Source organism: Kalmanozyma brasiliensis (genome assembly GCF_000497045.1).
Source record: "Kalmanozyma brasiliensis GHG001 unplaced genomic scaffold PSEUBRA_SCAF12, whole genome shotgun sequence".
Classification (NCBI taxonomy): Eukaryota; Fungi; Basidiomycota; class Ustilaginomycetes; order Ustilaginales; genus Kalmanozyma; species Kalmanozyma brasiliensis.
The window spans coordinates 437,348-464,752 of record NW_015961951.1 but is presented as its reverse complement, the minus strand read 5'-3'; the positions used below and the strand labels follow the sequence as shown (position 1 = coordinate 464,752).

Here is a 27,405-nt window from a genome sequence, read left to right as displayed (position 1 = left end):
GTTGGTTAGTTCGCTAGCTCGGAGGGTCTGTGGGCTGGTACGCCATACAGCGTCTGCTGTTGCATGAAAGGTAAGGAAAAATTCTTTTACGACGTAGCAGGTCGGCTGAGGTCAGGTCGGCGCTTGAATTCGAGTCTCTTGAGATCGTGAACTGATCAGCGTCCGTGCCAAGCGTGAGCGGCTGCCACTTCATCGCTGCCCAGCGCAGCGCAGAGGCCACCTCCCACTCATCCAGCCCAGCCCCTTCGTCTTCCGCCTGACTTCATTTCAGGCCAGCCCAAACTCCACTACTTAAGACTTGAGCCGAGTCTGCTTTCTTCCTGTCCCTATCCTCCTCTCGTTCATACATACCCTTTCCCCTTTATCCACACATCTCACCAAACTCAACTTCGCCCATCATGTCCAAGGCTACTGCTAGCGGTATCACTGCCGGAAACATCTCCACCCAGCGCGTCAAGCTCAACAACGGCCAGGAGATCCCCCAGGTCGCCCTCGGTGTCTACAAGGCCCCCAACGATGGCTCCACCGAGAACGCCTGCAAGTGGGCTTTCGACGCTGGCTACCGTCACATTGACTCTGGTATGTAAACCTTCTTGCCTGTTCCATAGGCGCTGAATCTCGTGCAGTCGAATACCGCAGCATTCGCTTGACACGTCGCACAGAATACTGATTTGTACCACCCTCTCGTTCCATCCTTCACAGCCGCTCGTTACATGAACGAGGAGTCCGTCGGCCGTGCTGTTGCCGAGTGGACCAAGGCTAACAACGTGCCCCGCTCCGAGATCTTCATCACCTCCAAGCTCTGGGATGCTGACCACGACAAGGCCGCCGCTGCCGTCGAGGACTCGCTCAAGAAGCTCCAGCTCGAGTACATGGACATGTACCTCATGCACTCGCCCGGTACCATGGGCGCCGAGAAGCGTCTCGAGGCCTGGAAGGCGCTTGAGGAGGCCGTCGACGCCGGCAAGATCAAGACCATCGGTGTCTCGAACTTCGACGTTGAGGAGCTCGACCACCTGCTCGCCAACTGCCGCATCAAGCCCGCCGTCAACCAGATTGAGTCGCACCCCTTCTTCGCCCACGAGGAGCTCCGTGAGGCATGCTTCGAGCGTGGCATCCACATCCAGGCCTACTCGCCCATGGCCCAGGGCCAGGCCCTCGACCGCCCCGAGATCAAGGCTATCGCCACCAAGCACGGCAAGACCCCCGCCCAGTGAGTACCTCAAACAAGGCTTAGAGCCAAAGTCAACCTCCACACTGCATTTTTGAGCCGAATAGCTGACCGTTGGCGTCGTTTTGACCGGAAAAACCAGGATCTTGCTCCGATGGGGTGTCCAGCACGGAAACATCATCCTTCCCAAGAGTCTGACCAAGCACCGCATTGAGGGCAATGCCCAGCTCTTCGACTTCTCGCTTGACAACGACGACATGGACGCTCTTGGTAAGTACCCTCTTCGGCGCTGTCGAGGGCATCGTTGGACGACCACTTTTTGTTTTCGTCGGCGGTGGCCCTCGTCGCAGATCGCTCATGCTCAGAATACATCGCTGACCACACTCAAACTCTTCCGCTTTGCTCTTGACCGCTTCCTCTTTCTTCCCTGCTTGTTTTGTGCTCTCTCCGTGCTCCAAAACGCTCATTTGATGCAAAAAAACGCAGATGGCATGGATGAAGGTCTCAAGGTCGGAAAATTGGGTCCTGCAGGCACTTCGCAGCCCCCTTCGCCCGGCGGAACCCGCCCTGGCTCGCGCCGCTCGTCCGGCTCCGGCGGTCTCTCTGGCAACAAGCTCCAGATGTCGTCGTCGTAAAGCAATGATCGTATCCACGCCTTGTACGACGAGGAGGAGGTCTCATCTTTAATTTATTTTCCTGCCCGCACACACTTTTCAAGCGTCGTTCTTCCGTTCAAATCCACGTAAGATGAGTCAAGGGGACGAACAAAGCTTGTACCTACTATCAATCAGTTCTTCTTTGCAAAAATCGATATCAGTTACCCAGCATCCACATCGTCGTCGTCGTCCCCTTCTTTGAGTGTATGAGCTTCGGGATCCGATGTCAGTCTGTAAAATTTAGCCGGGCTGCTGGCTGTCAAACAGGCTTTTCCCGGCATTTTTGGTCACAGCTCGCCGTGACAACAATCTGACAGCCGAGCGCCGAGAAAAAGGGTCCCGCCGCTCCACACGTGTTGAGCGAGACAATCGAGCGCCGGCTGTGTCAACCGTCAAGGGTCGTGGTACAGCTCGCTTAGTGTACTACGATTCCGCTTTGCGTCCCTTCCTCTCTGGTCACCAACATCATTCCTCACTCGCTCAAGGCTTTGGAGTACTCCACTCGGTCAGTCACTGACCCCACGAAAGGCAGACATGGCCGGCAACCGCCATCGCAAGGATGCGTGGGTCGTGTTCGCCTTTCTCATCGTGGTCCAGATCGTCTGCTTCCGAGGCAGTCAGCGTCTTCGCGCGGATCTCGACCTGCAGTCACCAGTGCAAGCTGCTCAGAATCAGTTTTTCAAGCGATCAGAACCGCCCGTATATGACGTTGTGAAGCATCACTCGACGTCAACAGCATCATCGGCGAGCGAAACAGCAACAACCACAAAGGAAGGACAGCACCACTCGACATCAACATCTCGGACCTCGGAGCCGACTCACCTTCCCAAAGGTCCAGATGACGAGCCCAAAGCCCCGTCCTGCCAGCCTATACCTTTCCAGAAGTCGCCAAAGCACGTCTGCAGCCATGTGGTAGAACACTGCGCCGCTTCGGGTCACTTTGACTACCTGCGCTTCTACTACTGCGCAGGCGTGTCGGACCAAGACCTCGAGCACGGAAAGCATCCGCATCCTCCTCCTCCAACAAAGCCTCGCTGGCAACCCGGAATCTCGGCGTTGCGCCTCTTGCGGTTGATCTGTATCCTCGCGTGGATGCTCTTCCTCTTCAGCTGGGTCGGCGTCGTGGCTAGCGATTTCTTCTGCCCCAACCTCAGCACCATCGCATCTCGTCTCGGTCTCAACGAAAGCACGGCCGGCGTCACCTTCCTCGCATTCGGAAATGGATCTCCGGACGTCTTCTCCACCTTTGGCGCCATGAAGACTGGCTCTGGCTCTCTAGCCATCGGCGAGCTCCTCGGTGCGGCCTCCTTCATCGTTTCGGTCATTTCCGGTTCCATGATGCTCATCGCACCCTTCAAGGTCAAAGCGTGGCCCTTCTGCCGAGACGTCGGCTTCTTCACTGCCGCCGTCGCGCTTACCCTCACCTTCCTCTTCGACGGCAAGCTCAGGCGTATCGAGACCATCGCACTCATCTGCCTCTACGTCCTCTACGCGACAACGGTCATCATCGGATCTTGGTGGCAGGAGCGTCGAAGAAAGCAGAAGCGCAGGCTCGAAGCTGCACGGGAGGAGTACGACAGTCAAGCCGACGATCGATCCATCATCAGCCGAGACACCATCCGCTCTATACGAGCTGGGACGCAGGACATGGAGCGAAGTCGACTCCTGGGCTTGCCCACTTCACAGTCTCTGCCTGGCCTACCGAGCCCGTCAGAATACGATCCCAATTTTGACCCGTTCGAGGATTGGGCCAACCAAACAGGCTCGCGTAGCGGAGCAGCAACGCCGGAACTCCCTGGTGGTGGCAGCCGTCCACCGTCCATCAACACCCCAGGCTCTACGAGCTCGCGTGCAGCTGTCAGGGCTACTCTCAATGTGAGGCCCAATCTCGTGCCTCGCCACTCGCTGCTGTCGGCCATCGAGTTCCGCGACGTTGTGCAGAGCCTACGCCGTGATGCACACGCAGATCGCTCGCAGGAGATCTTCCAGAGCTGGGACCCCGAGCGCTTCCTGCCTCACCACCACCACGGTCATACCGACACGAGCCTCACCCGAAGCACATCTGGCGAGGGCCGCTCGAATGGGAGCCCACGCCAGCGTCGTGGTGCAGGACACAGCCGCGTACTTAGCCTGGGTCCAGCCGCGGGTGTCGCAAGGAGCGCCTCTACAGCCTCGGGCCATCGACGCAAGACGTTTGGCACGCACGACGGCGTCATGCCAACCGAGGATAGCCGTGGGCAGGGCCAAGTATCCAGCAACAGAGCTGGCGCCAGCGTGGAAGCTGGCAACGTCGATGATCCTTGGAGGGAGCATCTTCCCGGCGATGCCTGTGAACCACTCGGCTCTCCCGCATTGCCCATGAACGGCGCTTCAGACCAAAATCCGCTCGAACAGACACCGCCACGTAAAGCACTGCCAAGACTACAAATCCCACAATGGGACACCAAGGCGAGCCGCAGTGAAGATGCGCGGCGTCAAAACAAACAGCCTGCCCCTGCCTCGGCTCGTGACGACGGCTCCAGCAGCACGCCTACCAACAAGGATCGATTCGATAGCCCGCTCACCCACAGGCGCGTCCGACCCCAACGAACACCCAGCCAGGCACTCGCATGGAAGCTACGCGTCGTCTTCAACGCGCTCTTCCCATCGTTGCGGCATCTTCATGCCAAGTCGGTGCTGGGTGCGGCTGTTAGCATCTTGACTTGCCCTGCGATCCTGCTGCTCAATCTGACGCTTCCTGTCGTCGACGATGACGCGGAGCGTGCCGAGCGCGAGGCAGACACCGCCGAAGCGGACGGGATCGGCGCGGTGCGACTTGAGGGAGACGAGGCTGATCTGCACGCACAAGGCGCTGCGGATGACGAGCCCATCGTCGACCTTCGCGCGTCGCCGTCATCGGATACGCAAGCGTGGAGTGCAGAAGACCGCGTAGAGGCGGCGGAGCATGCGGAGCGAGACGCCAACGCGCATCGCGACCAGGAGATTGCCTCGGCGTTGAGGCACCTACCTTCGGCGGCTGGCTCTCCGCTCTCCTTCGGGTCCAGTCCTACCGGTCGAGCCGGTCTGCTTCGCATCGAGGCCACCTCAGCCTCCCCCCTCCCCATCGACGACACCGGCGACGGAGCGAGCTTCATGAGCCACGAAAGCTGCGAAGCCGAAGAGTCGGAAATGCGTCGTTCGATTCGACGTTTTCTCATCCTCTCCCAATCGCTGTGTGCGCCAACGTTCGTTACGTGGGCCATTGCCTCTTCGTCTGGGGGCGCGCACCTCGGGCTAAAAGTGGCCATAGCTGCGGCGGTGGGCTTGCTCGCGGCGCTATTTTCGTTTTGGGCGATGCGACGTAAGGATGCGGGTCGTGCGCGGTACTCGGATCGGACACTCTCCGGTATGGCGATGGTACGCTGTTCGATGGGCTTCATCGTAAGTGTCATGTGGATCATGACGATTGTCGATGAGGTCGTATCCATCCTTCAGACGGTTGGCATCATCGTTGGCTTGTCGGACGCCATTTTGGGTCTGACAGTCTTTGCGGTTGGCAACTCCCTTGGGGACCTCGTGGCGAACATTACGATCGCGAGACTGGGTCATCCGGTCATGGCGGTGAGCGCATGCTTCGCCGGGCCCATGTTGAACCTCCTACTTGGCATCGGGATTAGTGGCACCTGGCTGCTCAGCGATGGCCACGCTCACGGACATGCAGTCGAGAGATCGGATATTTATCCCATCGACTTCAACCCGACGTTGTTGGTGTCAGGGTTGGGGTTGCTGTTGATCTTGGTAGGGACGCTGATCGCCGTGCCCATGAACAACTTTGAGTTGTCCAGAGGGATTGGGGTTTCTTTGATTGCGGCGTACGTGCTGATCATGACGGTGAACCTGCTCACCGAAATCTTTTGGGTGAGGGGTCCGAGTGTATTCTAGACTTTGGTGGACATCATACGTCACACATAGAGAGGCATGGTGGTGTGTGGAATGATGAAGGATGACAATGAGATGAGCTCAACAGGCAGCCCACCTGGCTCGAGTGTGCTGGCCAAATCGTTGAGCGTGCCACACCGGAACGTGAAATTGCGTTGGCTGAGATGCTGAGTCTAGATGGTGGCTTCGACATCGCAAATTTGCAATCCCACGACATGCCAATCTGGCCAAACCGAAGAGAGTTTGAGCCTGTGTATTGCCGGCCCGTTTCCATGCTTCAGAACGAAGGGGACCAGAGGTGCGATCGCACATCGGAAACATGTTGCGCTGCATCAACTCGTCGTGGAATCGCTTGTGACATTGTGTGACGTGGTCCACACACTGCTGCGCTGCAGCGTTCAGCGTCTCGATCTGCACAAACGAGCTCTCTAAGAGTTGCTGATGGAGAGTTCGCATCTCCGCCTCGTCGAGGGGAGGGTCTCCGAGGCAGAAGCGCAAGATGGAGACTCTCGAGGCGGCCTGAAAGATTCTCATTGTCCGTGAGGGGCCGAGTCACGCTCCTACGCCCAGAGGGAAGGATCTGGTCTTTGTACACCTTTTCGAACGTCTCTCGTCATCCGAAACAAGCGTTTGGTTCGAGGTGATGGTGCGATCCAGCTCCTTTGCCTTGTGCGCGTTTGTAATCTTCGCGATCGGGTGACCGCAGAGCGCCAGCACGAAGAGGAAGTGCTCGATGTTCCGAATGGGACCTTCCAGAGTGGCTCACAGTGAAGGTACGATTGATCTGGAACTCCATCGCGAATACGCTTGCCGAGACCCGAGGGAGGTCATGCACCTCGTCACAGTTGATCGAGGCGTACACCCACTGCTTTGAATACGGGCATTGGGGATCCTTCTTCGCAGACGGCTTGACGATTTTGTTTGGAGCCACGACCAGGAGATTGCCGTTCCACGTCGTTGAGTCTGTAGCCTTGATCGCACTTGGGATCCGCTTGGCCTCGTAGTCTGAGCCTGTGAGGTTCAGAAGGTGAAGGCCGCCCGAAAGTTTGTCGCCTGTAGTGCAGTCTACATGTTGCAGAACCTCCATGGTGAAAGCTTCGGTCAGCCATCACTATGAGCTTTCACCATGAAGAGGTTAGGCTTGTTCACGACCTCCAACTTCCTGTACATCAGGGCGAAGAGGATGCATCGTTGCAAGCCCACAGCTGATACTTGCTGCTGTCTCGAGCCTGTTCGCGTTTCGTTTCTGGAAGAGCTCCGCCTCGCGGAGGCAATCGATTTCGGTCTGCAGGAAGTGGGTCTCTCGCACATTGCGAGCAATCGTTCGCAAGAACCAGGGACTCGCCCTCAACCGTTTGCGACAGGCGGAGCGGAGTTTCGCCTTCTTTGCCCGAGGTGGTCAGCGGACAAGCTCTGAAGCCGAGCTCGGCCAGATCGAACGGCTGGTATTGGGCCAGCCTCGAGGGTGGTGGCACGCGGAAGTGTTCGTCCTCTCGAAGGGCCTGCACAGTCGGGTACGTCTTGAAAAGGTAGCTGAGAGCTCGGAGACATTCGTCCGAGGTGAGCTTGCCGTCGAGTTTGCCCACGTCTGGATTGACGGCTATGGTGCCTGCAAAGTCCTGCATGTCGACCTTCGTGAACAAGACGTCTGCGAAGTTGACGTCTAGAGGGATCTCCTTGTGGGCCTCGAGATGCCGAACCAAGCACTCGGCCTCTTTTGCGTGCGCCCAGACCTTGCCTTCGGCTGTCGTCTTCCAATTGTCGCTCTTGATGTCGCTCTTGGACAGGGGCAACGTCAGCAGGAATGGCTTCCTTTTCGTCCGTCTCGTCATCGCCTGAAGAGTCGTCATTGGGATCGTCGAGCTCAACGAGGTCTTCGTCCCCATCCTCTGCCGTGGGACGAATACTGCGGGCACTCTGAAGACGTTATGAGAGACGATTTCGCTAAGGAGCTGCTGGAAGGAGTACGCTTCACAACCGATTCTCAGGAACGTCGATTCGAAACCTCGAGCATTTTCACTTCGTCTTGTCGTGCTCAGCAGCCCGATCTGTTTCAGCCCATTGTCATGGCATGTATGCTGCGAAGTTAGCGTGAATGTCGCTTAGTCGATGCGACGCCGACCGTTCTCACAAAGGTGAAGGCTACGCTGAGCAAGAAGGCCGGATACGCGACCAATACGAACTTCTATGGCGCGATCGATGCCCGAGAGGGACCTGGACTGGTGGCTCCTGACATCCACACGAACGGCGGTCTTGTTCGTACTGGGAAGTGGAGCCTTGGCCAGATCAAGATCCCAGGGGAGCATCTGGACATCAGCGTATACAAGGCCAATGTCGAACGGATGATCCGCGAAGCGCTCGAGAACACATTCTTTGACGAGCGACGCATTAAGTCTGCCTTCGCGGACGCCATTGAGGCAACCCTTGGAGGGGGTGTCACTGTGCAAGCATGCATCGTGCAGCAAATTGGCATCCTTGGAGCAATGACCGCGTACGACAAAGAGCGGGGCAACAATTATGCTGAGGCCGAGCCGAGCATGATTACGGTGACGCAAGCTGCGCATGTCCTCAGGCCCATCCCAAACGAGATGATGCAGAACATTCCGGCTGTAAGGCTGCATCTCCGGGCGAAGCTCAAGCCCGGGATTCAGACCTCGCTGCCGGTAGTATTCGAGCCGCTTTGGAACCCGTCCAGCAGCCTCGGAATCCCTCGAGACTTTTCGAACATCCCTGCCGTGATGATGCTGGTTGATGCTGCTGCCAGAGCCTTTGTTGGCACGCGCGACAGCATCGGCAGATGGCTGAGCGATGTGCTGGAGCCCAACGCCTTCCATGTCTTCACGCCAAAATTGAAGCTGAGATTTTATTGCGGCGCACGCCGCACAATCACTTCACGGTCTATCCGGCTGGGACTGGTGGAGAGTAGCGTCGTGTAAGTTTCAGGCTTCACGAGGAAGAGCGGCTCGAGACGTTCTACGAGACGTGCACACCCGCCGAACGGAAGAGCCGGCCAATCGCAATTCGTGGACTTGCCAGATGCAGCGCCCAAAGACGACCGACTTGCTCCTTAACAGCTCAGTGCGGGTGATGCCTAGCAGCTGATGGAGAATGGCGACTATTAACATCAAGCCATACACCATCCTTGGCGGCAGTCAAACGTCCTATATGATGACATGGTGAGGGCAGCCTCTCGCACGAGTAGAGTCTCGATTTGCTTAGCCAAGGGAGAGGTTGTCGCGCTCTCTGTCTTTGCAAGCGCACAATTTTCGTTGACTGGCCCGCACTCAAGTTGAATTCGGACCCGCGACTCTGTGACCTGAGCGAAGCTGATTAGAAATCTCAGAGCGCAGAGAGCGGAAGGCATCATCGCAGTGAGCTGCCGCCGCCATCTCCACTCGCGATCTTCCAATTGCTCACCACCACAGACGTCACCTCCGCACTTGACGTATCGTCTCTCTTCGACACACGGGCATCAACAAGTGTCGCACAGTACACTCGACGTTGAAGCAGGTACACAGTGTCGACACAGCGAAGAGCACCCCATCATCCGCCACCTGACCCCCCCATACCTACGTACGGTTCCCATTCACCATGGCGCCTTCTCTGTTCCGCGCCGTTCGCCCGGCTGCTCAGCTCTACCGTGCGAGCGTACCATCGACGTCGAGCCGACTTCTCTCGACCACCGCACGCCGCACGCTCGCCACTGAGGCCCAGGGCACCCACCCGCAGGACAAGGCTGTCCCAACCTCCCCCGCCACCTCGGCCTACACCGTCGAGGAGCTCCACGACAAGAGTGCGCAGGAGATTCTTCGCGAGGGCGGCAGCAGGAGAGACCGTTCGCTGCGCCACTTCACCGTCAACTTTGGTCCTCAGCATCCTGCCGCCCACGGTGTGTTGCGTCTGATTCTCGAGCTCAACGGAGAGGAAATCCTACGAACTGATGTAAGTGCCACAACCGATCGAACATGCAGGTGCTTTTTCGAGCTCGATCGGGCTGTTTCAGTCAAAGCCAAGACACTTCTGTGTACAGACATGCTGACATTTCCATCTGCTACTCATCCTGCTTTCTGCTTTCGCAGCCCCACGTCGGCCTTTTGCACCGAGGTACTGAGAAGCTCATCGAGTACAAGACTTACACACAAGCCCTCCCCTACTTTGACCGACTCGACTATGTCTCGATGATGACCAACGAGCTCTGCTACTCGCGAGCCGTCGAGAAGCTCCTCAACATCGAGGTCCCCGAGCGTGCCAAGTGGATCCGCACCATGTTTGGAGAGATTACCCGTATTCTCAACCACTGCATGGCTGTCCTCTCACACGTCATGGACGTCGGTGGTCTCACTCCCTTCCTCTGGGCCTTCGAGGAGCGAGAGAAGCTCATGGAGTTCTATGAGCGCGTTTCGGGTGCTCGTCTGCACGCCGCCTACGTCCGTCCCGGTGGTGTCGCGTACGATCTGCCCCCTGGATTGCTGGACGACATCTACAAGTGGGCAACACAATTCGGCTCGCGAGTCGACGAGATCGAGGAGGTAGTGACTGGCAACCGTATCTGGAAGGGCCGTACCATCGGCATTGGCAAGGTGACTGCTCAGGAGGCGCTCGACTACGGTTTCTCTGGTGTCATGCTTCGAGGCTCCGGTATCCCCTGGGATATCCGCAAGGTTGCTCCCTATGACGCCTACGACCAGGTCGAGTTCGACGTTCCCGTTGGCAAGAACGGTGACTGCTACGACCGATACCTCTGCCGAGTTGAGGAGTTCCGCCAGTCGCTGCGCATCATCGAGCAGTGCCTCAACAAGATGCCTGCAGGTCAGATCAAGGTGGACGACCACAAGCTCGTGCCGCCACCGCGTGCCACGATGAAGGAGAGCATGGAGTCGCTCATCCACCACTTCAAGCTCTTCTCGGAGGGCTACGCCGTGCCCCCCGGCGAGACCTACTCGGCCATCGAGGCGCCCAAGGGCGAGATGGGCGTCTACCTCGTCTCGGACGGCACCAACAGGCCGTACAGGTGCAAGATCAGGGCCCCCGGTTTCGCCCACTTGGCAGGCGCCGACTTCATGGCCCGTCACCACTACATCCCGGATATGGTCGCTATCATCGGCACCCTCGACTTGGTGTTCGGTGAGGTCGACCGTTAAGCTCTGTGTCTCGTCTAAGGTAGATCTGCAATTGAAAAAGTCTCACGTACATATCCTGATGCTGTCTGTGCTTGTCGAAGCAACCACGCGGACCTCCGTTCGAGAACGGAGGCAGAACTATGGTTGGCAGGTCTATACAAAGCTTTTCTTCTGCACGCCCTCCGCAAATGATGACGACCTTACACGCATCGACCTCCTTCTGCTCGCGATGACCAGTCTGCTGAGGTTCGGGAGGTGCGGGTGAGTCAACCTTCTCCACGGACGATGTCGCATGGGCGTAAGAGTAGGAAGCGTCGCGTGTTGTTCTCCCACCGAAACGGCACTCGGAAGCCGCTTTTCTCCACAGCAAACAAAAATTCCAACACTGACACAAACTCAGTCGGCCTCGCTTTGACTCCTCCTTCCATTCCGCACGCACAAAACATCCCGCAAAGAGTCTCTTCGACTGTCAGGGACCCGATCACTGGCTCGAACGACGACCTGAGAGGATGCCGTCAGACAGATGGCAGCCTCGACGCAACGCAGAGGATGATCGCATCGCCTTCGAACCGGAAAGGAACGGCGAACCGTCACAGCGATCAAGAACATCGCCGAGGCAGGACGACCGCTACGAGCGGCCCAACAAGACCCGTCGGATTGACGAGAGAGAGGCGCCACGCTCTGGCACTGGTGCTCGTGAAGGAGATCGTCGGAACGATGCGGACGATCGTGCAGGACCCTCTTCACCACGCCGCTCGGACAGCACCCGTGACGCAGGCAAACCGCCAGCTCTGACAATACGAGGCGTAGCTGCCACTCACATTCCTTCCTCTCCCGCTCGCGACTCGACGAGAGACAAGGACGATCGACCTCGACGAGCTCGCAGTCCGGATCTGTTTGATCGACTCGGCCGGCGCGACAATGATGCGAATGGCAACCGTTCTCGACCCGACAGCTCTCTGCGCTCCCGACTCGACGATAGTAAGGATCGGGTTGACCGCGATGCGCCTCGACGTGGCGCTACGAAGCTGGCGCCCAGAGGTCAGTACGATGACAGCGGTCGTCGTATAGACGACTCTCCTCAGGCCGACGCTAGGGATCGCAACAGAGGCGGTCGCGCAAGAGATGACCCGCCCACATCTCCACGCAAGCGCGATGGCAACTCATGGAGGCAGCGTGATCGTTCCAACTCTCCTGACGGTGGCCGCTCGCGGTTTCGAGGCGCAGCTGATGATGATGTTGTACGCTCTTGGGACGATCGATCTTCGAGGGACGACCGCAGTCGTCCATCACGACGCTCGCCGAGTCCCACGACTGCGAGGCAGTCAGACAGGTACGACCGGTACGAACGCCGCAGATCACCGCCAAGGGCGAGCGACCGTCTCGTCGACACTCGAAAGGACGTTACGTCCTCAGCGAAAGCGACTCCGAGGGCGCGCAGATGGGGCGTCAAAGCAGGCGAGGAGGATCAAAACGCTCCCGTGCCAGATGCGGATCGCAGACGCCGCACACCCTCACCGGCACCATCCAACGCATCTACACGATCACAAAGGCGAGATCGGGACCTCGACCGTGCAGCCGAGCCCGACCGTCAGCGCGATCGACCCGCTCGATGGAGGATCGACAACGGCAACGATTTTGACAGCGATTCCCGCGGCGGGCGTAGGGATCGAGATGGAGCCCAGCGGCGCGATCAGCAGGGTCGGGAGCGGAGAAGGTCGCCGGATGATAGGCGACCACGCACGCCGCCTCGTGTCGACGAGGGTCTCGATCGAGGCCATGTGCTGACACGCAAGTCGGGCGCTAGTGCCGGCTTTGATGGCGCCCAACCGCCCACTGGCCCTCGACGACAGGAAGTCGAGACGAACCAGCGCAGCATCCGCGGGAGTGGGTGGCAGACTGTCCGACCTGGATCTCGACGCGAGCGCGATGCTGCCCACGCCAAGGACGGCGCTCGCAATGGTCACGACGACACTGTCAAAAAGCGACCAGCGACGCCTCCTCCCCCTGCACCACCCGCGCCCATCGAGCCGGCTCGCGCGGAGCCCGGCGAAGCGTACGAAAGCATCCACCAAGTGGGCGAGGGGACCTACGGGCAAGTCTTCAAAGCTCGCTCCGAACGCACTGGTGCCCTTGTCGCACTGAAAAAGATCCGCATGGACAGCGAAAAAGACGGGTTCCCCGTCACTGCGATGCGCGAGATCAAGCTGCTCCAAGCATTGCGCCACGAAAACGTTGTGCGGTTGCATGAGATGATGGTGACACGCGGCTCGATCTACATGGTGTTCGAGTACATGGAGCACGATCTCAACGGCATCCTCGCGCATCCCGCCGTTCAGTTCAGCCCAGCCCATCTCAAGTCCTTGGCGGGACAGCTGTTTGAAGGGCTGGACTACCTGCATCGTCGCTCGGTGCTGCATCGCGATCTCAAAGGATCGAACATTCTGCTCAACAACGAAGGACGGTTGAAGCTGGCCGATTTTGGTCTTGCCCGGTTTTATGCGAAACGCAGACGCGGGGATTACACGAACCGGGTGGTGACGCTGTGGTATCGCCCACCCGAGCTGCTGTTTGGAGAGACGCAGTACGGGAGCGAGGTGGACATGTGGGGTGCCGGCTGCATCTTTGTCGAACTGTTCGTCAAGAAGCCGGTTTTCCAGAGCGAGACGGAACTGGGACAGGTGCAGGCGATCACGGATGTTCTGGGCCCAGTGAGGAAGGAGGACTGGCCAGAGGTGGATAAGTTGGCGTGGTACGAGATGGTCAAGCCTGCCACGCTCGCTGATGCAGGAGAGCAGGAGCAGAGGGATCATGTTCAGGGCGCCTTTGCAAAGTACTTGCCCGTGGAGGCGCTCGAGGTAGCGCGGGGATTATTGACGTACGACCCACGCAAAAGATGGAGCGCGAAGGAGGCGCTCGCGTCGAGGTACTTCGAGCAGGAGCCGAAGGCGGAGCTGCCCGCTGGGCTGCTTAGTGCGTTGGAGGGCGAGTGGCACGAGTACGAATCGCGAAGGGCCAAAAAGAAGGCGACGGGTCAGAGAGGCACGGACACTGCAACGGTGGCCACGGCAGGATCGACTGACCCTGTCGTCACTCGTAGCGCCGTTGATGATCAGCAGCAGGGGTGAGGTTGCGAATCAGGCTGGTCTCCTTACAATGCGTGGATGCTTGGACACATCATGCAAAGAGAGCTCATGAAGTCGTCTGCGCTTCATAGTCGCCCCTGGCAATACCAATAGCATTCACCTGGAAGGAATCAACACAACGACACTGTGTGGAGCCTGAGGTCTGAAGCTTGCTCACAACGAAAGACACATGCGAGTCAAGGGTCCAGCTGTCCAAACAAAGTCGATCGCTGCTGGGTTCAGACTCGCTTGAGTCCTCGCAGACCCCTTTTCTGTGGCTGGGCGAGCTTCAGAACCCTGTCTATGGATCGACGATTCCATCCATCTTGGCGGACCTGCAAAATTGAATTGACCGGGCTACGTAGCCGTACAGAGACCAGGAGAGGCTGGCGCGGCCTTCGCTCGCTCGCTTGTTCGATCGAGCCACCACAGCCTCACGCTCAGCTGCCATTTTCAACCAGCACAAATGCGGTCAATTTTAGAAAATTGGAAATTTCAAGGCTTTGTGCGCTGATGGCTTGGCTTGTGCTGAGCCCCTCTCTCTCTCTTTCGGCTCAGGAGAGAGGGAGCCTCTGCCGAACTGCCGTTTTGCAGTTGCCTCACCCTCCACTCTTGAAGGACAATCAGCCAGTCTGCATGCGTGCTTGCGCAGCGCTGCGCCCGGTTGGACCCTCGATTCTGCGCGCAGACCGTCAGTGTGGGAGCGAGGCTGAGCGTGCCTGAGCCTGAGTCTGCTGCAGTCGGTCCATCCACACCCGCACCCTTGACTTGGCTGAGCAAGTCAGACGGACGGTCGATCGCTCATATCTGCTCCCCGCATCTTTGTATCTCTCGCCTTCACCACCATCTCCATCAAGTCATCCCCGCTTCCCTTCAAGATCACCCAAGATGAAGCTCAACCTCTCCCTCACCTTCGTCGCCGCACTCGCCACCGCCTTTGTTGGCGTCGATGCCGGCGTTCACAAGGCCAAGCTCCAGAAGGTCACCCCTTCCCGCGAGCTCACCCTCGAGGGTCTCGCTGCCCAGGCCGAGATCCTTCAGCTCAAGTACGGCGGCGGCAACTTCAAGAAGCAGGCTCCCTTCTCTGCCAACCCTGAGCACGACTTCAGCATCCAGCCCATCGCCGACACCAAGCAGGCCGCTGCCTGGTACGCCGAGGCCAAGAAGGGCCACGGCGTTCCCCTCACCGACTTCCTCAACGCCCAGTACTTCTGCGACATTGAGCTCGGAACCCCCGCTCAGCCTTTCAAGGTCATCCTCGACACCGGTTCCTCCAACCTTTGGGTTCCTTCCACCAAGTGCTCGTCCATCGCCTGCTTCCTCCACAAGAAGTACGACAGCTCCGCCTCGTCCTCGTACAAGAAGAACGGCACCGAGTTCAAGATCCAGTACGGCTCCGGCTCCATGGAGGGTATTGTGTCCAACGATGTGCTCAAGATCGGCGACTTGACCATCAAGGGTCAGGACTTTGCCGAGGCCACCAGCGAGCCCGGTCTCGCTTTCGCTTTCGGCAAGTTTGACGGTATCCTCGGTCTCGCTTACGACACCATCTCGGTCAACGGCATCGTGCCACCCATGTACCAGATGATCGACCAGGGCCTGCTCGACGCTCCTCAGGTCTCGTTCTACCTCGGCAGCTCCGAGCAGGACGGCGGCGAGGCCGTGTTTGGCGGTATCGACGAGAGCCACTACAGCGGCAAGATCCACTGGGCGCCCGTCAAGCGCAAGGGCTACTGGGAGGTTGCGCTCGACAAGCTCGCACTCGGTGACGAGGAGCTTGAGCTTGACAACGGCTCCGCTGCCATCGACACCGGTACATCCCTCATCGCCATGGCCACCGACACCGCTGAGATCCTCAACGCCGAGATCGGCGCTACCAAGTCGTGGAACGGCCAGTACTCGGTCGACTGCGAAAAGGTCAAGGACCTGCCACCCCTGACGTTCTACATTGACGGCAAGCCGTTCAAGCTCGAGGGCAAGGACTACGTGCTCGAGGTCCAGGGCTCGTGCATCTCGTCCTTCTCCGGTATCAACCTCCCCGGTCCCCTCGCCGACATGTTGATCGTTGGTGATGTCTTCCTGAGGAAGTACTACTCGGTGTACGATCTTGGTAGGAACGCCGTCGGTCTTGCGACTGCCAAGTGAGGAACTGTCGCTTGGGTATCTTGACGACATGGCGGGAGCGTATCTTGACGCACCTCCGGGTCTGCTTGCCGTACCAGTACCAGTAATTCTCACGGTCCAAGACCTCTCGTAGGATTCCGACTTTGTTTTCCCTTCAATGACTTTACTCTCGCATCGCAATTACATTTTCATGATCGCTCGAACTGCACGACAAGGTTGGCGATACACTTGTGACAGGAGCGCCAGAGTGAAAATGAGCGGCTGCAGGCTGAGTCAGAGGTCCAACGCAGTGGGTGCGTTGGATCGTCATATCGCACTGTGTGACGGTGAAGATTGCGGAGAGCAGTTGAAAGTGAGCGTGTGTTGAGGAAAGGAGGGGGGCGGGGTGGAAAGGTGATTTACGCGAGGGGCGCGTTGGGAGGGTCGCGTGCAATTTCGGGTCGAGACCAACACTTTGCGAAAACCGCATCTTCTTGACCAGCTACATCACCCACCGTCCTTCTCACGCACCATCGTCATCTATGCGAGCTCGCAAGGTCCGCATCAACAGCCTCCTTTTCTCAGCCTCGCTTCCTCGAAACGCCAGCATCCAGCTCTCTCGCCGCCTCACAGAGCAAACAATCGTCGATTCGACAGCACCCAGCATATCACCGCATCCTTGCTCAACGACGCTGATCCACGCCAGCATACCCTCTCATCCACCTCCTTCGCCCACAACCGAGCAATGTTCGGCGACTCCGCACTCAAACTGGCCACCGAGGCCAAAGCCTGTTTGAACCTCGACACTCTCAAACCGTACAACGACGACCTGATCCGACTTCTCGTGCTGGAAACCAAACAACTTCACGCGCACCTCACTTCGCTGCTCACCACGCTGTCCGATCCACACCTGGCCCCGAGCGAGGTGGCGGGGTTGCAGAGTCAGCTGTTGATGCTGCACTTGATTGTGGGGTACAACCGTCGTGCGTTGTTGCTGTACCACAATACGCGACTCGATCTCGTGTGCAGCCATTTGGCAAGACACAGTTCGCTAGCGATCCTGCTTGCTCGCGAACCAGGGTTGCGGACATCATTAAGTCCAGCAGAACAGGATTCCCTACGACGCTATGCGGAGCTGCTCCAGCGTGGAAAAATGGCTTATCTCGACCTGAGCCCCGGCTTGCGGTTGGACGTGTTGGATGGTCAAGTGGCCGAAAGCGTGCCCACAGAGCTGTTGGTGACAGTGAAGGTGGAAAGGGATCTAAAGGACGTTTGGCTGAGCAGCAATCAGGTGGCGCCGACGACGCTGAGGAAGGACCAGACGGTTACGATTGCGAGGAGCGATGTGAGGGGGTTGATCGGGAGGGGGTGGGTGAGTGTTGTGGATGGCAGTGGGTAGTGGCGAGACAGGAGGAGGCAGGGGGGTCAGGGGCGTTCGACTAAGATTGGAAGTCCGGAGGATGACCGCTAGGATGGGAGAAGGGGGCAGGAGGGGGGAGTCTCGACCAGGGCTTGTATTCGTATCCCGCACCGCATCGCATCACACACACTTTCAGCACATCGACCATCGCACCTCATGCACGCTCGGCCACGGAAGTGAAGCGAATGGTGACATTGACACATTAGACGGAGCAACATGTGTAGAAAACGTAGTGAGGATGATGGAGGTGGAGCGAACGCAATCGGACCGGGGAATGATGGAGGGCACATCTACAAGTTTGAAGACAGGGACAGACGAGGGAGCAGGATCTGACGAACGACAGCGGACCAGCGGAGCACTCACGGCAGCTCTTCGATCTGAGGCACGGGCGAGTCTGGATGCTTGGACGACAACGACAGCAAACCGGGCGACTCGGCCTCGGTGGCAGCAGTGGCACACCTCTTGCCGGTCCCCTCGTCTTCATCGCAAGACCCCTCAGCATCGTCCTCCGACAGCGAATCGCCGTCGTCATCGCCATCATCGTTCTTGTGGCCGTCAGCACCGACGTACTCGCCCTCGGCATCCTGATCCTGGTCCTGATCCTGATCCTGGTCCGACCGCTGCATAGGAGACGACAGGCCAGCCACGCGGCCGCCGCCATGCGTGGACGGACGATAAGTGTTGGAACGCGCTCTGCCCTGAGCCGTGTTCTCGTCCTCGAAGCTGGAATCGGCGGCTCTGGCTGTGGGCAAGGAGGACGCGTCGATCGCGTGTCGATCGGCATACACACTCTGATCCTGGCCGTTGATGTGACTCAGCTGCAGAAGGTTGCCGAACGACGTGCGGTGCGTCGGAGTTTTGGCGGAAAAGGCATCCTCCTCGAACGACGAGATCTTGGCGTTGGCGGTCGAGGCCATGGACTTGACAGAAAGCTGGGACGCGGAGGATGGCCTTCCTCCCTGCGAGCTGGGTCGAGTCTCGTTCTCGCCCACATCTTGGGGATAGTCGCCACGGTACGCTCCTTCGGCGTGCGAAAAGCGCCTGGACATGAGCACGGAGCCCGAGTGGATGGCGCTGGGATCGCTGGGCGCCTCCCTGTGGTCATACACGCCGTGAGGGTTTTCTTGCGGGTAGGACGTGCCAAAATTAGACTCGCCGGTGTGGTGATGGTGCTGATGCTGATGCTGATCCATCCCATGCTCGTTCATCGACTGAGCAGAGCAGTCCTGTCGCTCGCCGGCATAGCGACTGTACGACATGGCGTTGCTCGTGTCCATTCCCGCCGAATGCAAACTGCCCAGTGACTGCATAAAATGCGACGATGGCTGAGTAGCTCCCGGCAGGATGCTCGACGAAGCAAGCGAGTAGTGCTGTGCGTCCATGTGCTGGGATCCCGACGCGTCGTAGCTGAGCCGGCTATCCCAACCGCCGAGATGAGCTCGCGAGCCATTCATGGAGCCGTCGCTCATCAGAGTCATATTGCCCGCAGCAGCATAGTTGGCCGTCGACATGCCAGCTGCGTCGATGCGAAGCGTGTTCAAGTCCATCGAGCTTCCCAGCCCTGAGCGAGGGCTCGCCTCGATCGACGTCGGCACGCCGTAAGGACTATAGCCGAGCGGATGACGCTGATGACTGTCGAGCGATGCGTCGGACAGGTTGGTGGTGACGCTAGCAGGGCTGTCAAACTCCCAGTTGTGTTCAGCGCCGAGTCGCATGGGTGTACGGAAGTGGTTCCATGCAGCACTCTTCTGCAAGCTCGACGAGCTCGACATGGCCGTAGCTTGCATCGGCATCTGCATACCGTGGCCGTACATGTCGACACCGGGCAGGGCGGGCGACATGTCGAGCGAGGGCACGCTGGGACCGGCGGATCGATAGTCGACGTTGTTGACCACGCCAAAGTTGTCGGCGGTCGAGCCGGTGCCGGTAGGGATGGCGCCGGCCGCTCGTAGATCTTGATCTCGAAACTGGATAAGATTGCGAAGCACCTCGTTGCAAGCCGCCAGCGACTGTACTGCACTTCGGAGCTCCTCGTAGGGACCGTTCAGAATGTGTCTGCTGACAGTCATAGCTTGATGATCTTCGGTGAAGTCCTCGCATTGCCGCCAGCTGACTCTGGGCTCTTCGGCGCTGCCGTTCTTAGCCGGTGCTGACCTGAACACTTCCATGAAGAAGGTCGGCGGGCGCTCGAGGTCGATGACGAATTGGCCAAGAGGAACACGAACACCCTCGGCCCGTTCAGCAATGGTCGGTTCCTTGGGTCCGTCAAAGTAAGCAGCGCTGATGGCGGTCCACGGGACCTCAAGCTTGAAGCCGATCGATTCGCTGGTGAGGTACCACGTCAGGGACTGCATTCGACGAGAAAAGAAGCAGATGAGCGGCGACACGCGTCGCCACGTTCCGATGCACAAGGCGGAGGTAGGCATGGCGGTGACGGAAGGCTTCTCGTCGATCACATCGCGCGCTGACCGACCAGCCGAGCTGGCTGCTTTATAAGTGTCCCTGTCGCTGAGCTGAATGCTGCAACTCTTCTTTCTGCTGGAGTCGAGGGCGGTCTCGCCTCTCTGCTCGACGACCTTGAGCTTGGCACGGCGGTTCTGGAACCAGACCTGGACACTGCGTTCTGGCATGCGCAGCTTTCGTGAGAGCTCGTGGCGGATACGGCCGGTCGGGTTGCGGTTTTTCTCGAAGAAGGCCTCGAGACTGCGCAGTTGGTCGGGTGTGCATTTGTTTCGCTTCTTTCGTCCCCGAGGTCGGAAGGCCGCCGAGAGCTTCTTCTTCTCTGGAGGAAGATCCGAGTCGGTGCTGTCTTCGTACGAGTCATTGTCGCCGCTGGAGCTGGCCTTGAAGGGCAGACTATCGATGAGCGCTAAAGCTTGGGAGGAAGGCGCGTCGAGCGCTCGGTGCGAACGATGCATACTGTCGGCGAGGTCGAGGTCTCCATTCAAGCCAGCGTTGAGACCTGAGGCTCCTTTGAGTCCGAGAGAGTTTCCTTGCGGGCCGTACGGATAGTGAAGGTCGAAGATGTTGTGCGTGTTAACCGAGTCGTAGCGCGGTGTGGAATGCGGCTGGCTGTCAGTAGCCTCCCACTTCTGCGGCGGCTGATGAGACGAGCTCGAGCCTTCCTGGATCGCAGCATGAGCGGCTGCAGATGAATGATCCTGACTCGACCAGTACGTCTGAAAAGCATCGGAGCCGTAGGAGCCGTTGGCGCTGTCGTACCCAGCGACGGAAGCAAGTGAATGGCCCATGGGGTCCAGCCTGCGCAGATCCTGATGAGCGGACCTTTGCATGTCGATGTCCATGGGGGGCAGCTTTCGATCCTCGTAGCCCCGCTGCTCCGACTTGACGAGGGATGGAGAGTTGGCGATGGTGGAAGCTTGAGGGTCGCTACGTCGGTGTGAAGACAGGACTGCGGCGGTGGCCCGGGTGGCTTGGAGTGCCGCAGCTCGTTGGGGTCGCTGCGACATGTCGGAGAAAGAACGGAGATGAAATGAGAAATGAGCAGGAACCCCCCGCAATGTAAGGAATGGACGTGGAATGAGAGGAACGAGTCGTGGAGGAGCGATATATGAGCAGGTGATGAACGAAGCAGAGGGCAGAGGAAGCAAAGAAGGAGGTGCAATATTTGTGCGTGGGTCAGTACACAAAGAAAAAGCGCAGGACGAGCCAGAACAAGGAAGGACACAGCCGCACGACGTTTGCACACAGGAACTGCGCTTTCTGTTCGGCGCAGGCGTGCACTGGTTCTGGGCTCGAGAGGCCGTGCTGAGTCCTTGTGGACCGAAAGGCGAGCGAAGGCGAGCGGCTTGGGCCTTCCGTCTGTGAACGGGAGTCTCGATGCACGATACTCGCAGGTGCGTTTCGTGTGGGAGAATCAGGATGCGCGACCGGTGGCTTCGGCGGCTGTTGCACAGTGACGAGCCGAGGCAGGTGCTGCGATGAAGCCGACGACAGCAACAATGATGAAAGTGTCGTTACAGCCCACACAACAAAGCATTGTAGGGTTTCAGTCCGAGAGCGAGTGCGCACGGAAAGCAAGCATTGAATCACGACGGCGACGGACAGGGCAGGTCAGGGTCCGGTCGAGGCTCGGTATTTCGACAGAGCAAGCCATGACATGTACCTATCTTGCACCGAAAGTGTGAGCTTTCCAGAGCCGACAGAAAGCTTCTCTCGCTTTGCAGCTGCAGCTGCAGCTTGGTGGGGCGCAGACGTCAAAAGGCAACCCGACATCGCGCAAGCCAAAGCCGAAGCTCGAAGCTGTGGGCGTGGGATTGAGGATTGGGCGCTTGGAGCGGGTGGGACTGGGAACGAGAAAACTTTTGCCCTGTGACCTGAAAGGCCGCATACGGGTCGCCACGCACGATGCAAGAATGCAATCCCAGCCTCCGAAAACCTTGATTTTCCCATCGTCCCACCAAAAGCTGGACAACAAAGATTGGATGGTCCAATCAATGATGCTCAGCGCAATCGATGCGGAGTGGGATGGATTGGTCTCGCATTGCTCGACGTCGGTAGGGAAGCGCAGTGGGATCCGCCAAGGCTGTATGTGGACAGCGAGAACGGATGTCGGCGACCAAAAGTGTGGGATGGCAAACGAGGAAGAAAACGCCGCGGGTGCATGTGACAGTTGCGCTTGAGAGGGCAAATGGACTTACCTGTCAAGAGCCTAAATTTGTTAGGCAGGAGGGGATGTCGCTGGTCGGATACTGAGAGGAATGAAAGATGAACTCGACGTCGATCGAGATCGACGAGGACCTTTATCTACTTTGTCTGAGAGGTCCGTGTTATGGCCCTACATAAAAGACTGTCGACTTTGTCCGTTGATCGAAGGACGAGAGATATGTTCATTTACGAGGATTGACCGCAAGCAGCGAGGCGCTGTTGCACCCGAAGAAGGGCATTCAGGTGGACGATATGCCAAGCTGGACGGCCTTCAAGGTGGGTCATAGTAGAGTTTGTGGGCTGTATATTAGTGGGGAACCGTGCTTGTTAATGGGCCCATGTGATCCTGCACTGCTGCAGTAGCGTGAAGCGCCTTGACATTGGCAACACAGGCCTCGAGCTTGACCAGAAGCAGAGCGAAGCGTCGTAGCAAGGAGGTGACGATTCGCAGCTTCTATACGTCTTTGAGCTCTTCAAAGGAGGCAGCAGATGTCTTTGATCCAGCAACAAGTTGGGCGAGCCGACTTGATGTCATCGCAACGGACGCAACGAGACTATGTCTTAACGAGGCGAGTGGCATGGCAAGCTCTGCTACGCATCGTTCCACTCCAGCTAATTGTTGAGGCCTTTGGCTCCCGGTGCCGGCTTTGTGAAAGCGGTGAGTTCGAGGTCCAGGCGCTCCGCGCTGCGTGCTGAGCCGCGTACGGCGCTTGAGCAGGACACTCTAGTGATTAGCGTGACCAACGGAACGGTGGAGTTTTCACCGCCGACAGGCTCGTGGGAATGAAGGTACCTTTGTCGGACTCGAATAGATCAATACCGGGCGCTCTGATCGAATCGGGAACTGCGCTCTGCACAGAATGGTCGAAGGCTACTGGCGAGGGCTCTGGCGCATGCAGAAGCCGATGGCGGCGACGAGGACATAGCACCAAGTCGCAATGGAGAAGTGCAGGTTCAGCTCCTAGAATATGATGCCAAGGCTGAGCTTGTGTAGGTGCTTGCTCCTCTCCGTATGTGTCGTGGAGTATGAAGAAGAGGGCAGTGCGGAAATGAGCGAACGACTCGCTCCATCTGTACAGCTGTTGAGCCTAGACTGTGGAGGCTGACGAGTGATCCAGCCCCGCAGAGTACCCCTCGGGGACGCTACCTATCCGACGGAAGGAGCTAGCCAGAGCCTGCTCGACTCCCCAACCAACCCCACACAGGTCGGATCCACTGTCTGAAGTCAAAGATCTATCACTCAGTGCGCCGTATGGACTGCGAAGCCAGACTTTGGCTAGCCCAAGACGCACACACGCGTGAGGACAGCCCACGATCGCTTATACCAGGGAGTGAGGCTGAGCTTCTCGACGAGGCTGAGTCCATACAACGTGGATCAGCCGGGGCTCTTCAGTGGCATTGGGCGCCAGGGCGTAGTGCCATTCTGCCGCAGTATTTGCTGCCACTAAGCCGCGATCGCAAAGGATGGCTCTCGTTTACGTGACCTGACAGCACGCACCGTGACTAGAGGAGGCCATTCGGGTCGTGTCCGAATGTGGGAAGCAAGCCCTGGCTGAGCGTGACCAAGGCGCTCCCGATGTGACTAGCGGATGTCAAGCGATGCACTGCAGGTCGGCTTTCGCGAAAAAGGGCGGCTTTCTACGCCGGTCCGCGCGTTCCGCTACGAGCTGGAATTGGCTGTTTGCGCCGCTTCTCTCTGAATAGCTCGTCAAGACGGTAAGATGGCCCTTGCAACCTTGGTCATCCCGTTTTATGATTCATCCCGGCTGACCAGAATCAGATCCTGCCTCTCGACTGATGAGTATTGAGGCAATAGATGAAGCTGCGAGCAGAATCTATCCAACATGAAGCATGCCTGAATCCAAATGGCTCTGCTGCACGTCAACCGGCAATCTCGTCAGGCCGTGCAGCTGCGGACCGTTTGCCCGTTGGCCAATTTCCAAAAGCGCTGAGCGGACCACTGCGGGGCTCAGCCGGATCTGACACCTGCTAGGAAAATCGTGAACCTTCTGCAGCTCAGCTCTGCTGCGTGATGAGGGCCCAAGTGGAGGAAAATCTCGAAAGAAGGAGGCAGATGATCCTTATCAGTCGTGGATCGATGATGCGCCTCTGCCAAAACTTGTCAGTCACACGCCGATAAAGAGGCCGACCCACAACTCGTCACATCACCCTCTCCCATATGGTAGCAGGCTGTCATTGTTCTTGGTCGCCCTGGGACCATTGCAGTGGTTGGCAAATCGCGGCAGGATGCAGCTATTCTTCTTCTCAGAGAAGCAACGTCGATCTTGTGGTGGATGATGGGGTCGACAGGGAGCGGCCCGGCGAAGTTGCTGCGTGCAGGCCACCAGAGTTTTGCGGTGACGACAACTCGCTGATCTGATCTTGCTCACCCAAATTGGCATGCATGATAATCGCAGGGACGTCACAGAGGAAGAAAAGGCCGGAAAATCAACAGCAGCAGCCAGCAGCGAGGCTCAAATACTTCTGCGTCCGTGCTCACCCTCTGGCTGAAGCGCTGAGCCGAAGAGTCTAAATCTCCCAGCGTCAGCATTATCATTCGGTTCTGCTACAAGCCGGCCCAGAGGCGGATAGACCGACGAGAACTACCATCCAGACACGATGCTACTGAGATGAAGCGGCGGAACTAGGTCTTGAGAAAGCAGTTGTCACAATTGAGTCAGGCAAGGCGGCTCGTCCGTGCGGAGGAGCTTCTGTCTGTGTCGCAAATCTTCTTTCGTCCTGAGCGGGACAGAGGGCGTTGGCGTGTGCTGAAATTCCGTTCGGCTTTCATCGCAGTCGGTCCGTCCTTGTGTGCGTCTGTATTCCTCCTCCTTGCCTCATCCCACTCATCATCTCTTAGATTGTTCTGTGATTGCCGCCTTCGCTCCTGATCACTGCCAATCTCGGTCACATTCGTCCTCTCTTCCTCATCCGTGATCGCATCGCTCCACAGCTAACAGCTTCAACATCGGCGACTTGCATCCCGTTTGGACACGCCCCACGCAGGCTTCGTCAAACTCCGTCACTCCTCGGATCCTTCCGGTGTTCGTCACGAGAATCTCCACGGTCTCAGTCAGCATCTGAACGAGCTAGCTAACCTTCGCTAGTCGAGTCGCAATCCTCCGTTCGGAACACCCACCTCTCCCACAGCTCGGAATCGGTCCCACAAGCCATCATGCCTGCCAGCAACGCCCCCGCTTTCGACAATGACACCATCATCGTAGTCCTTGGTGCTTCGGGTGATCTTGCAAAGAAGAAGACCTTCCCCGCCCTCTTCAACCTCTTCCGTCTCGGTCTGCTTCCCAAAACCACCCACATCATCGGCTATGCACGAACAAAGATGGACAAGGACGCCTTTGCCGAAAAGGTCACCGGCCACCTCAAGAATGTTGACGATGAGCAGGGTAAGCAGGATGTCAAGAAGTTCCTCGAGATTTGCCAGTACATCTCGGGTCAGTACGACGAAGACGAGTCGTTCCAGAACCTCAACAAGGAGATGGAGCGCATCGAATCCGAGATGAAGCACGACCACCCCAGCCGTCTCTTCTACATGGCGCTGCCCCCCAACGTCTTTACCGTCGTTGCAAAGGGTCTCAAGAAGAACTGCTACTCAGAAAAGGGCAACAACCGCATCGTCATTGAAAAGCCCTTCGGCAAGGACCTCGAGAGCAGCCGAGAGATGATTGGCGCGCTCAAGGGTCTCTGGAAGGAAGAGGAGACCTTCCGTATTGACCACTACCTCGGCAAGGAGATGGTCAAGAACCTGCTCATCATGCGATTCGGCAACCCCTTCATCGACGCCAGTCTCAACAACAAGCTCGTCGACAATGTGCAGATCACCTTCAAGGAGCCTTTCGGTACCGAGGGACGAGGCGGCTACTTTGACGAATTCGGTATCATCCGTGACATTCAGCAGAACCACTTGTCGCAGGTTCTGTCGCTGCTGGCCATGGAGCGACCCAAGTCGTTCTCGGCAGAGGACATCCGTGATGAGAAGGTCAAGGTGCTCAAGTCGGTTCCGGCTATCGAGGAGAAGGATGTTCTCATCGGCCAGTACACTGCCGGCAACGGCAAGCCCGGTTACAAGGACGACGACACCGTTCCCAAGGATAGCAACTGCCCCACCTTTGCCGCCTTGGCGCTGCACGTCAACAATGACCGATGGAAGGGCGTTCCCTTCATCCTCAAGGCGGGCAAGGCGCTTGATGAGGCAAAGGTGGTGATCCGCGTCCAATTCAAGGACACCCCCGAGGGCTTGTTCAACAACATTGACCGCAACGAGCTCGTGATTCGCATCCAGCCAGATGAGGCAGCTTACCTCAAGATCAACGCCAAGAAGCCCGGTCTCGAGATGGCTACGCTGCCCGCTGACTTGGACCTGACCTACAAGGAGCGCTTCTCCGAGGTGCGCATTCCCGAGGCGTACGAGGCGCTCATCCTGGACGCGCTCAACGGCGACCACTCCAACTTTGTGCGAGACGACGAGCTCGACGTTTCGTGGGCCATCTTCACACCTCTGCTGCACGCCATTGACGAAGGCAAGATCAAGAACGAACCCTACGAGTACGGCAGCCGCGGTCCCGCTTCGCTCAACGACTTTATCGCTCGCTACGGCTACAAGCGCACCAACGAGTCGTACGAATGGCCCACCACCAACGTCAAGAAGGTGCAAGGAAAGATGTGAACGGACTTCGGAAGGGTGCAAAGCTGTGCAAAGGTCACACCATCTCTGCTGAAGGGGTCAACTCCAGTCGTTTCTTCGGCCTCAGTTCTTTGAGCTTGAATTCCTCACTGCATCTCGAGACAGGATCCTCCTAATACTCAACATGATTTCAGATGAGATAAAAAACAGCAGGCTTGTGCTAGTGAGGTGTTCCTTGACAGCTTCTCGGCTCGAGTGTGAGACGTCCTTTGCCGTTTGACTGACTGGTGAGGACCGGCTTGAAGCAGCATCGAAGCTTCCGAAATCGGAAGCTGCGACCAGGCTGACTCAGGCTGAGTCGCTGATTTTCCTCCACTTTGGACAGCTGCACGAGACCCCGAACAAATTCGGCGGCTGCATGGCTGAGTCGCTGCAGCTAGAAAAGCATTGCCGAACTACTCGACGTCAGACTTGTATGCTCGCCATCTCGATTCCTCTTTCCTTCTCTCACCATACGAGCAAGCAGTGCGCACAACTTCTTGTCCATCGCAAGATGTGCTCGAGAAGCCCACAACGAGCAAA

The 27,405-nt window shown here is 58.0% G+C and overlaps 9 protein-coding genes across 9 annotated transcripts; 7 read left to right on the top strand and 2 right to left on the bottom strand.

Moving 5' to 3' along the window:
- Positions 1 to 398: 398 nt before the first annotated feature.
- Positions 399 to 1,806, top strand: PSEUBRA_001205 (NADP-dependent oxidoreductase domain protein; the record flags this gene model as incomplete). The annotated part of the gene is made up of 4 exons (XM_016434500.1): positions 399 to 579; positions 703 to 1,213; positions 1,314 to 1,441; positions 1,658 to 1,806. The coding sequence occupies 4 exons, from the start codon at positions 399 to 401 to the stop codon at positions 1,804 to 1,806; spliced, it is 969 nt and encodes a 322-aa protein (XP_016294237.1).
- A 555-nt stretch (positions 1,807 to 2,361) lies between these two features.
- On the top strand, positions 2,362 to 5,748 carry PSEUBRA_001204 (Sodium/calcium exchanger membrane region; the record flags this gene model as incomplete). Its single annotated transcript, XM_059464543.1, has 1 exon — positions 2,362 to 5,748. The coding sequence occupies one exon, from the start codon at positions 2,362 to 2,364 to the stop codon at positions 5,746 to 5,748; it is 3,387 nt and encodes a 1,128-aa protein (XP_059320888.1).
- A 1,166-nt stretch (positions 5,749 to 6,914) lies between these two features.
- On the bottom strand, positions 6,915 to 7,595 carry PSEUBRA_001203 (uncharacterized protein; the record flags this gene model as incomplete). The annotated part of the gene is made up of 1 exon (XM_059464542.1): positions 6,915 to 7,595. One exon carries the CDS (start codon positions 7,593 to 7,595, stop codon positions 6,915 to 6,917), a length of 681 nt encoding a protein of 226 aa, XP_059321124.1.
- Positions 7,596 to 9,336: 1,741 nt separating this feature from the next.
- On the top strand, positions 9,337 to 10,886 carry PSEUBRA_001202 (NADH-quinone oxidoreductase, subunit D; the record flags this gene model as incomplete). Its single annotated transcript, XM_016434496.1, has 2 exons — positions 9,337 to 9,687; positions 9,825 to 10,886. 2 exons carry the CDS (start codon positions 9,337 to 9,339, stop codon positions 10,884 to 10,886), a joined length of 1,413 nt encoding a protein of 470 aa, XP_016294235.1.
- Positions 10,887 to 11,374: 488 nt separating this feature from the next.
- PSEUBRA_001201 (Protein kinase domain protein) lies at positions 11,375 to 13,993 on the top strand (the record flags this gene model as incomplete). Its single annotated transcript, XM_016434504.2, has 1 exon — positions 11,375 to 13,993. The coding sequence occupies one exon, from the start codon at positions 11,375 to 11,377 to the stop codon at positions 13,991 to 13,993; it is 2,619 nt and encodes an 872-aa protein (XP_016294234.2).
- An 885-nt stretch (positions 13,994 to 14,878) lies between these two features.
- PSEUBRA_001200 (Aspartic peptidase) lies at positions 14,879 to 16,135 on the top strand (the record flags this gene model as incomplete). Its single annotated transcript, XM_016434495.1, has 1 exon — positions 14,879 to 16,135. One exon carries the CDS (start codon positions 14,879 to 14,881, stop codon positions 16,133 to 16,135), a length of 1,257 nt encoding a protein of 418 aa, XP_016294233.1.
- A 703-nt stretch (positions 16,136 to 16,838) lies between these two features.
- PSEUBRA_001199 (GINS complex, subunit Psf1) lies at positions 16,839 to 17,492 on the top strand (the record flags this gene model as incomplete). Its single annotated transcript, XM_059464540.1, has 1 exon — positions 16,839 to 17,492. One exon carries the CDS (start codon positions 16,839 to 16,841, stop codon positions 17,490 to 17,492), a length of 654 nt encoding a protein of 217 aa, XP_059321123.1.
- A 380-nt stretch (positions 17,493 to 17,872) lies between these two features.
- Positions 17,873 to 20,983, bottom strand: PSEUBRA_001198 (Homeobox domain protein; the record flags this gene model as incomplete). The annotated part of the gene is made up of 1 exon (XM_016434466.1): positions 17,873 to 20,983. One exon carries the CDS (start codon positions 20,981 to 20,983, stop codon positions 17,873 to 17,875), a length of 3,111 nt encoding a protein of 1,036 aa, XP_016294232.1.
- A 4,373-nt stretch (positions 20,984 to 25,356) lies between these two features.
- On the top strand, positions 25,357 to 26,865 carry PSEUBRA_001197 (Glucose-6-phosphate dehydrogenase, NAD-binding; the record flags this gene model as incomplete). Its single annotated transcript, XM_016434497.1, has 1 exon — positions 25,357 to 26,865. One exon carries the CDS (start codon positions 25,357 to 25,359, stop codon positions 26,863 to 26,865), a length of 1,509 nt encoding a protein of 502 aa, XP_016294231.1.
- Between the last annotated feature and the right edge of the window lie 540 nt (positions 26,866 to 27,405).